This window comes from Rhincodon typus, chromosome 17 (assembly GCF_021869965.1).
Source record: "Rhincodon typus isolate 14 chromosome 17, sRhiTyp1.1, whole genome shotgun sequence".
NCBI classification, from domain to species: Eukaryota; Metazoa; Chordata; class Chondrichthyes; order Orectolobiformes; family Rhincodontidae; genus Rhincodon; species Rhincodon typus.
Window position 1 is genome coordinate 58,694,023 of NC_063348.1, and position 10,531 is coordinate 58,704,553.

The following is a 10,531-nucleotide window of genomic DNA, read 5'->3' on the forward strand; positions in this document are numbered from 1 at the left end:
AACCTCATCCCGCCCCCTTGACCTGTCCGTCCTCCCTGGACTGACCTATCTTCTCCCTACCTCCCCACCTACACTCACCTCCTACTGGCTCCATCCCTGCCTCTTTGACCTGTCTGTCTCCTCTCCACCTATCTTCTCCTCTATCCATCTTCTATCCGCCTCCCCCCCTCTCCCTATTTATTTCAGAATCCCCATCCCCTTCCCCTCCCCCATTTCTGAAGAAGGGTCTAGGCCCAAAACGTCAGCCTTCCTGCTCCTCTGATGCTGCTTGGCCTGCTGTGTTCATCCAGCTCTACACCTTGTTATCTCAGATTCTCCAGCATTTGCAGTTCCTGCTATCTCTGAAACAACGGTTAGGAAAATGCATTGAAGCCTGAAGATGTCTAATTTAGAACAATGCATATCTCCCAGAAACTGTCCGCCATTGTGTTACATCTCAGAGTTCTCTTCCATTGGACCATCAGTAGCACAAAAATTGTCCACCATTTGAAAAAAGGAATCCAGAGTAGCACAGACACAGGCACTTTATAAACTCCTTTCAGTTGGTAATGTGTTCTTCCTGCAGGAGGGTTGGACCCTGAATTCCTGCCTCCAGGAACTAAGTATATGAGTTCTTGTCTGATGCATTGTTGTTCTTGACAGTGTTAAACCAGTGTCCTTGCTCCCCTCCATCAAATGGTTCCAAGTCAATGGGGAATATCCCATGACACTTGTGGAAAATAAATTATATTCTTCCAACCTGGCATTCTTCCCTGAGCCAATGTCACTTAAAACCAATTAACTGCCCAGTCAACTTGACAGCACTTTGTGGGATTATTGTGCTGAGTGGAGGAAAGCTGACTTATTGCCTGTGTTTCAGAAATAATACTTTGTGAAGTGCTTTGAGTTGTGCAAGACTTTGCAAAAAATCATATGATTGAGGGGAGAGGATAAAAGCAACAGTTAATGTTTTCCTTTTTCTGACTCTCTTCTCTGTCCTTCACCTCCCGCCCCCTCACCCACAAACGCCCCGACCCCATGGTTAGTTTGTTGTCGAGCGTCCGTTCTTTTAGTTCATTTACCATTATTTCGCAAATGTCCAGAAGGTGCATTGTAGTTCTTTCAAACAGAATCCGAGGTTGTTTTGAACAAATCGGTGCTATACGTACCAAATGTCATAGGTCCTAGGTGTAATCGCTTAGCTGCTTCACAGAACTGTTTGATGTTGGACTCTAGGTCATTCTATGTGCAGTTGTCAGGAGATATCATCAGCAGTGTTAGGGAAATGGTGAGGAAGTTAATAGACAGGCATTCTTTTGTCACTCTGACTAAATAAGCTCTGGGAAAGGTTTAAAGGAATAACTGTGAGGTGACCTCTGTCCTTTTTAAGGCTGTAGTCCCTGACACAACATGATTAACGATGACGTGTCTGTACTGGCAGTAAAACCACACTGATACTGAAGTAAATATGATTTGATTTGCACTGATCACATTAATCTTGTCAGCAACCGTGTCAAGCTTGACTTTTAATGTGATACATGATTATAGTAAGATTTGTAGTCGGGAATAATTTAATTTGACTCTTACTGGCAAAATTAATTTGCAATTTACAAAATTCTCAAGTTGCCTTTTTTGGTGCTTTTGGGGTGAAGTCAGGAGAACAAAATCGCACATTAAGCATTCTAGCTGAAGGGTGTACCGAGAGAAAATGACACTGCTACACAATTTTTTTTTCCAAAAATGTCATTGGTTTCCAGTCATGCAGATCATAACAGGAGGCACTAATTTATCATTTAAAGAGTGCTTTGACTGCAAGGATTGACAGGCCAGAGGTCAAAGAAAATGAGAGGCAAAGGTCATATCATGATAAGCCTGCCCAAAAAAAAATGCTAAACCAGAAAGATTGATGAATTTTCAAACATAGAGGAGCAAACATTTCTGTTTTCATGTGATCTGTGGACAGCACTCTGGCCCAAGATCACAATGTTTTCCCATCAATACTGATTGTTATACCAGAAGCAGTCTGCAACATTAAATGCAGCAGAGAAGTATAATCCCTTTCATATATTTTTCCACTGCATGTGGAGGATTCCTGCTGTCTATTGACCAAAATGTAGCTATTTTGACAGCAGAAATATTAATTGGCAAGATGGAATCCAGTCCTGCAACTTTGAGATCTTTTGACCTTCTCCAGTTCTTTTCACACTCTAATTGTCCCTGCTATGAGTGGACCTCAAAGCTCTGTGCACAGCAGTGACTTGTGGAAGTTGAGTACTGGGTCTGGGCGGACTGTCTTGTGAGGAGTGTTTGAGTAGTTTGGGATTGTACTCATTGGAGTTTTAAAAGAACAAGAGGCGACCTTATACAAAAGTCTTAGGGGACATGACCGTGTAGATGTGGAAAGGTTGTTTTCCCCTTTTTGGGAGAGTCTAGTACCAGAGAGCATAACGTCAGAATAAGAGGTTACCTATTTAAGACAGTGATGAGGAAGAATGTTATCTCTTAGAATCTACGAATTCTTTACTGCAGAGGGTTGTTATGGCTGGATTGTTATGTATATTCAAGGCTGAGAGTTTTTTTTATCATTAAGGGAATCAGGATTATGGGGAAGGGGCAGGGAGGTGGAGTTGAGGATTATCAGATCAGACATGATCTCATTGCATGGTGAAGCAGACTTGATGGGCTGAATGGCTTACTTCTGCTCCTACATCTTATGGTTTAATGTGTCCAAGGCCTGAGTATCTTCAAGTGCTTCATCAATGGCCTTCCCTCCATCATGAGACCAATATGTCGGACAAAAATGCTGGCGATCACAGCAGGTCAGGCAGCATCCATGGAGAGAAAGCAAGCTAACGTTTTGAGCCTAGATGTCTCCATGGATGCTGTCAGACCCGCTGTGATTTCCAGCATTTTTTTGTCTTCAGTACAGATTCCAGCATCTGCAGTAATTTGCTCCTACACTATCGGAGTGCCAGCTGGTGTGTGTGGACCCATTAAGCAGCTATGCAACTTAGTGAGGGGCTCCCGTGGTGTGGTGGTACTGTTCCTACAACTGGCCCAGAATATCCAGAATCAACTTGCACCTTCCGCAGAGGTGCATCCACTTCCGCACATCCCAGTTGTTCATCGTTCTGAATCTGACAGCTCCCTGGGCCCTATTTCTTGAATTTCTTCCTAAAGCACTCTTCCGTTTCTTCCTGCTTGTAATGTACCCCTTAAAGGTTTTCATATACCCTTAAAGCTGTCACCTTTACTAAGATTTCTGAATGTGGTTCAATATGAAATGCTGTTTTTGCTAATGAGATGTTTTTCTGTGTTAACACCTCAACAGTTTTTAAATTTCCTCTCTTTTTCCCCATTCCCTTTCCTGTTTGTCTTCACACAGGATTGCTTACGGGCCTGTCAGGAACAGATCGAGTCACTTCTCGAAACAAGTCTACGCCAGGTACAACACAACAGCATATCCTCGGAAACAAAGACTGTTGAGGATGAACTGGATGTCTCCTGCACACCAACTGATGTGCGAGATGTAAACCTATGATAATTGACAAGCACGGTCACTGGCAACTTGCAAGGAAATGCTCGCTATATATAAATAAATATATATTAAAAAAAAACACCATGACCTCCCCTCCAATATCTCCAACACACTTATAAAAAGAAGGGAACTGCTTCCTTTTTCGTTTCCATGCTCGTGTCCCTTCGCCATGCATTTTAAATATGAAATAGCCTAAAACTGATTGTTTTTAATGAACAGGAAAGAGAAGGCATTTGCATAGTCAAGCATGTGTTAGCAACAAAATACATGCAGATTATATGAGACATTAATGGAAGTGTGTTTTCAATACAAAAACCATGTTCATGCTTCTAAATTTATAAATAGACAATAGAAAATTTCATTAGGGGAGGTAATAGATTTGATTTTTGAGTGTGAATGAACCATTTTTAATGTAGAAGAGGGTTTTAGGTAGTAATGATTTAATCTTTTTTCTATTTAAAAAAAAAAGGAAAAAGTGAGTAAAAAATGCATAGCTTTGACTGCAATTTAAGCTTTTCTATACCTGCTTGCATATGTGTCTAGTCACTTTATAATCGGTTTGTGCAGATGTTTGTGATTTCTTAGTGGTTATCCTCTTCACCTTATAAATGGTTGATGTAACCCATTGGTGTATCTTAGTTATCAGCATTATTATTTGTATTCTTTGGAATCTGTGGATAAGGCTTGCTGGGTGCTTGCTTAATATTGCTCATGCAGGTTCATTTTACTACTCGTGGCGAAATACCTAATTATACACACACAAACTTACTAATGATATAATACCTTTTTAAAAAGTCTTTGTCTTTTAATTTTATTTTTTTTGACAGAAGAGACCTATGTAAATATAATGTTGGCTAGAGTCGACCCATTCTGGCCAGTCAGTAACAGGTTAAATCCATGGCCTGTGTTTTTTTTTTCTCTTCTCAAACCATTCCATTTCAAAGCACTTTCAGTCAATAGATTTTTTTTGTTTAAATTCTTTGTGTGGAAATTTAAAGAAAAGTTTTTAAAAACAAAATGGAATGGTTTAGAAATATTAAGTGCTTGTGTTTGCAAAACAAGTTATGTCGACTATGGTGTTTGAGAGGGAATTGGAACTTGGATTGTGACATTCCAGTGAATGATAACTACATTCCAAACAAAAAACTGCTGGCAACACCCACCATTTTTTTTTATTGAAAGAACAGTGTTTAGAAATCTTTCATGTGCCAACTAATTTATAAATGGGGCCTGTGTAGATGTATTCTTCAGGTTTTATCAGCTCGTGTAGAATGTAACCATGTTGTTCTGGAAGCTTGATTATCCACAACTAAAGAAAATGCTTCATGTAATTTATTTATAAGGTAATGTAGATCTATTTATTGTCAGTCTGAAGTACAAGAAGCTTCCTGTAGAGATACATCAGAATTCAGGTGTTTTGTGTCACAGATGTAGGATCTTAGTCCTTCTACAAAGATGTCTTGTTTGTTCTCCATGCAGTAAATTTAAGATGTTTTAAAATTGAAATGATACTTGAATGCCATATGGTATCTTTAGAATAACAAAGGTCCTCAGAACAAGAATTTATGTGCGATTGAGGGAGCATTTACTGTTGGTGGATTTACTGCTATGGACTGATCTTTGGTCTAAGATTTTGTTTTCGGCACCTGTGTGTGATGGAAAATTCTGATTCCTGGCCAGACATACGACCTGGCGATGATTACAAGGAGTGAGAGTGAACTCAGACGGAAGTGGGCTATGGTTAATGTCGCAAATGGGAAATAATTAACTTTGAAAGCAGCTTGTGTTTCTTTCTTTTAATGGAATCGAGTTTTTCTGAGCTTGGAAGGATATATTGGCATAGTTAACATCCCCGACCTTTCCCCTCAGTCAGCAGTTCGATATGAATTCTGTCTGGCGGTGAATTTACATCCAGCATTAAAGCTGCAATCGGCAGCTCAGATTAAGCTTGGCATCTTCACGTGGCATGGGCGGGCGGGGTTGATATTTTCTTGCGCATGTTCTGTTTTATTTTATTTTCTCTCTTGTGCTGCACTCGACCTTTCGAGTATTCATGATTAAAACCGGCTGGGAAGGAAATTTTTGTGCTGCCTTTTCTGGAGAAGCTGGCCACAGTCTCTTGACACCAGTATTTTTCCCTCCTGTTTCTCTGTTGAGCTCTATGGTCCAGTGGACATTTGAGACAACGTTGGTGCTTCTTGAGGGCTAGTTCCAGATGGGTGAGATGAGGCAGGAAACCTGAAAAAGATGCTGCTAATACATGCCCTATGTTCAGAGTGCTGTTGGATTGGATTCATTTATCATTTCTGTAAATTCTTTTTTTTAATTTCAGGCCCCATTTATATAACTTACATATTTTCCCTTCCACCACCACAAACATGAAACACCATAGTTTTTATTTTAGTACAATTAGTCTTCTTGGAGAAGAAAAATAATTAGTTGTCCCTTTTTTTTTTCTAATTTTCCCCCCCCAGCTCTTAGGTGTTGATAGAAAATTTGCACATCTTGGTATGTACTGATGCTAGAAAGTAGTCGAGGGGAGGAGGAGAAACTAAACTCAGATTGAAGTTGTGGTGTGAGGAGAATGTGATGGGAGAGATGTTTTGTGTGATACTGCCATCTATGGTGTTGATTGTAAGATATGGAGTGGACACTCCTTTTTGAGCTGCTATGGAAAAGTTCCCAGCTTGGTTTGAAATTAACAATTTTTTTTGCTTTTTCTCTTTTTTTTAAAAAAAGTTTTTTTTTTTTTTCTTTTTTGTCATTGTGTTTTGCTGCTATTTTATGGATCAGTTTTTATTACAATGCCATATACTGCCATGTTATAGGTTTTAATTTTCTCATAGAAAATTATGATATTGACATCAGTCTTTGTAGATTTTTTTTCATTAATGTGATCAGTTCTTAATGTGATTACTGCTCTATTCCAAAAAAAGGTTCCTGTTCACATTACCTCAAACTACAGATAACCAGATTTTTTTTTTTCTTTACACACCAGGTTTTTGTTTCATGTATTGCCTCATAGTCCTGTTTTACTGAAAACTGAAATACATTGTACATTTATCTGAAAGGGTTCTGTAGGGAAATACTACAGGTTCCAAGAGGTCTGATGTATACTGTCTGAATTTCAGGAACATTTGCTTACCTCAAGTCATTTCTGCATGTGGATCTCTCTTCTTCTGAACCTTCCATTATGTAACCACAATGCTGCACAGACAACAGAAGTTGGTTGTACAAGGTTGTGTACCGAAAAGGCAGTGTACTGTATTTTTATATTAAAGAAGATAATCTGTACTGAAAGTCCAAAGGCTGAAATCGGGGTTTCATGTACCGACAAAGATGTCTGTTTTTTTTTTAAATCAATGTTTCACATATTTCAGATGGTCACAATCTATATAAAGCATTCAATTACAAATTTGTACTTTTATATTTTACAAAATGTCACTGTTCATGGTCTGAAATGCACATTTTCACAAACAGACCTGTACTAGACAAGTTTCCAACAAAATAAACTAGAAATAAAAATGTTTTGAAAACCTTGTGATCGTGCTTTTTGTCTTTTTATTTAATCGTTTTCGTTTGGACATTTTTGTTTGCAGGTTGCAATCTAATGACAAAATAACTTGCATTCGCATTGAATAGTTTTACTTTCTTGATGCATTCTGAAGTGCATCACAGCCCTTGGATTAGTTGTCCTCTTTTTATCTGGGAGGAATTAACACCAGTCTGAAACTGGTCATCTCCTAAACTTCTTTGAGATTTTTGCATTTATTGAGAGGAATCATATGGTACTGCTGCCTGAAAGTATCTTTTACTGAACTGAGATGCTGCAACTCCTATGGGTCATTGCAGATCATACAGGAACTAACCCTGATTGAAATACAAAATGACTATCAGCTGATTTCACTGATCAAGGTGAGTGTGCTACATAAAGATGGGGCAAACAATATCAATACTGGATATTTGTGCAATGAATAAGCATGGGGACCTGTTGCCACATCAAACCGGATACTGGTTTACAAAGCAGTGTTAGAATGATGGCATGTTGGTGCAACCTGTTGAATGGTATGGCATCCTAACCTGGGAAGAATGCTTATAGAAATGATGGGATACAGTTGTATCAGAATCATAATGCTGCAAAGCCTTTTCTGTACGTAACATGGCTTGTTAACTAGGTTTTAAACAGATGTGAAGACATCATTTTTGGAATGTTTCAGAGAACATATAAGTTTAGTTTTATGTGGATACATTATTTCAGATGGGCTGAGGGTGGCAGATGGAGTTTAATTTAGATAAATGTGAGATGTGTTTTGCTAAGGCAAACCAGGGCAAGACTTGTACAGTTAATGGTAAGGTCCTGAGGATTGTTGCTGAACAAAGAGACCTTGGAGTGCAGGTTTATAGTTCCTTGAAAGTGGAGTTGCAGGCAGACAAGGTAAAGAAGGTAGTATTTGGCACGCTTGCCTTCATTGGTCAGAAAATTAAGCATAGGAGTTGGGATGTCATGTTTTGGCTGTACAAGACATTGGTGAGGCCACTTTTAGAATACTGCGTGCAATTCTGGTTTTGTTTTATAGGGAGGATATTGCCAGGATTGGTGGAGTTGAGCTAAAGGGAGAGACTTTCCTTAGAGCATCAGGCACTGAGGGGTGAGCTTACAGAAGTTTATAAAATCAAAAGGGGCATGGATAGGGAGAATAGCCAAGATCTTTTTCCTTGGGTGGGGGAGTCCAAAGCTAGAGGGCATAGGCTTAAGGTGAGACGGGAAAGATTTAGAAATGAGCTGAGGGGTAACTTTCATGCAGTGGGTGCTATGTGTATGGAGCAAACTGCCAGAGGAAGTGGTGGCGGTGGGTACAATTACAACATTTAAAAGACATCTGAATGGCTAATGAATAGGAATGGTTTGGATGGAGACAACAAAGTGCAGGGCTGGATGAACACAGCAGGCCAAGCAGCATCATAGGAGCAGAAAGGCTGACGTTTCAGTCCTGATGAAGGGTCTAGGCCCGAAACATCAGCCTTTCTGCTCCTATGATGCTGCTTGGCCTGCTGTGTTCATCCAGCCCTGCACTTTGTTGTCTCGGATTCTCCAGCATCTGCAGTTCCTACTATCTATGGTTTGGATGGATATGGGCCAAATGCTGGCAAATGGGACTAGGCCAGATTGCATGTCTGCTTGGCATGAACGAGTTGAACAGAAGGGTCTGTTTCCATGCCGTATGACTCCTCTCTTTTCAAGGAGCTAAATGACCTCTTTTATGGTGGACATACAGGACAATAACAACATCAGAAGGAATAAAACCCATCTCAATATCATACAAATCAGAAGTAGGAACGGACCATTCAGACTCTCAAGCCTGTTCCACCTTTCAGAAAGGTTGTGGCTGATCTGATGAACGCAATGTGATTTCAAGGTGACAAAGACTCTAGCTTATTCCCAAATGGGGTCACAGTCCTGGCTCGGCTCATTATGAAACAAACAGGCGAGTTCATTTAAGTTGGCCTTTTTTTTAACAAATGTCATACTGAGCTGTGTTTCGCATCCTTTAACCTTTAACGTGCTTTCAGAACTGCGGATGTCAGTCTCATAATTACAGTATAAGAGAATGTTGAGAAAGAAATTCAGAGTCACAAAATTCTTGGAGATGTAGGATAGCAGAGGCAGTGGCTCAGTGGTAATGCCACCAGTCTATGAATCCAGAACACCAAGCTACTTGTTCTGCCAATTGGTTTGAATGCTACTATAATCCGTGGTTGAGTTTGGATTCAATATAAGTCTGGAACTGAAAGTCTAAGTATAATAAATTGTTATAAAAGCCCATCTGGCTCATTAATGTCCTTTAAGGAAGGAAATCTACCATCCTTACCTGGTCTGGCCTACATATGATTCCAGACCCACAGCAATGTGGCTTCCCATCTGAAATGGTCCTGGCAAGCCTCTCAGGTAAAGAGCAACTAGGAAGTGGGAAAGAGTGCTGGACCAGCCAGTAATATTCACATCCCATGAACAAATAAAAAGAATGAAAGGTGTAGACAGGGGGAATGCATTCAAATTACATGAATTTTAACACTTCCATTACTGTGCTGTCTTCAACGGTCCAATTTCATGCAGTATCAAAACGCCTACTGTGATTGGGTATTTTTAGCTCACAAGGCTTTTCCATACCACAATAGTGTGTTCTGAAACTTGACACTGTAGAATTTTCCAGCAACTAATTGGTGCATCAACCAAACAGTGGCTGATGGTTAGACTTTCTTTGCCTTGTTTCCCCTTCAAAAGACATTAAAAGAAATTTGAAAGCAAATTTCAAAGCTTTTACTTTGGGCAAATGGTATTCTGTGAATGTACATTCCATAGTTCTGCTATGTTCCCACCACAAGCAACAGCTCCATAGAAGACAGCCATGAATGTATGAAAACTGTGGTTCCTTCATGAATGTTTTGAAAGGAGAGAGATTAGAATAAATGTTTCTGCATCTGCCCCCCAGTCTAAAGCAACAAATGCAGGGAAATTGTAATATTCCATTGTTGACATTATAAATCATTAAAGAAAGCTTCATAAATATGTCTGGCATTTTGGCCCAGGTTAAACTGCGAATGAAGGAATGGCTTTTTTGTTGCTTTGAGGCAAAACTGCACTCTGTCTTAATACGAACATACAAATTGGGAGCAGAAATGGATCATTCACCCACGCATCCCCATACCCCAAGTCGACTCCAAAATTCAATAAGATCATGGCTGATCTGTTTGTGTTTTGAATTCCACATTTCCATCTATCCTTGGTACATCTTAATTCTTGTGCCTAACAAGAACTTGTGTCGCACTTGAATTCAATAAAAATAATCTGGAATTAAGAGTCCTAATGATGACCATGAATCAATTGTTGGAAAAACCCATCTGGTTCACTAATGTCCTTCAGGGAAGGAAACTGCCATCCTTACCTGGCCTGGCCTACATGCGACTCCAGACCCACAGCAATATGGTTGATTCTTAACTGCCCTTTGGGCAATT

General features: G+C 39.7%; 1 protein-coding gene across 1 annotated transcript in view; it reads left to right on the forward strand.

Annotated features, from left to right (window-relative positions):
* The window catches only part of ccnd1 (cyclin D1), a 24,070-nt gene extending 17,012 nt beyond the window's left edge, over positions 1 to 7,058 (forward strand). Inside the window, exon 5 of the mRNA XM_020519655.2 lies at positions 3,365 to 7,058. Coding sequence (XP_020375244.1) covers positions 3,365 to 3,520 — 156 coding nt within the window. The 3' untranslated portion in view covers positions 3,521 to 7,058. The remainder of the gene's footprint in view (positions 1 to 3,364) is intronic.
* Positions 7,059 to 10,531: the final 3,473 nt, after the last annotated feature.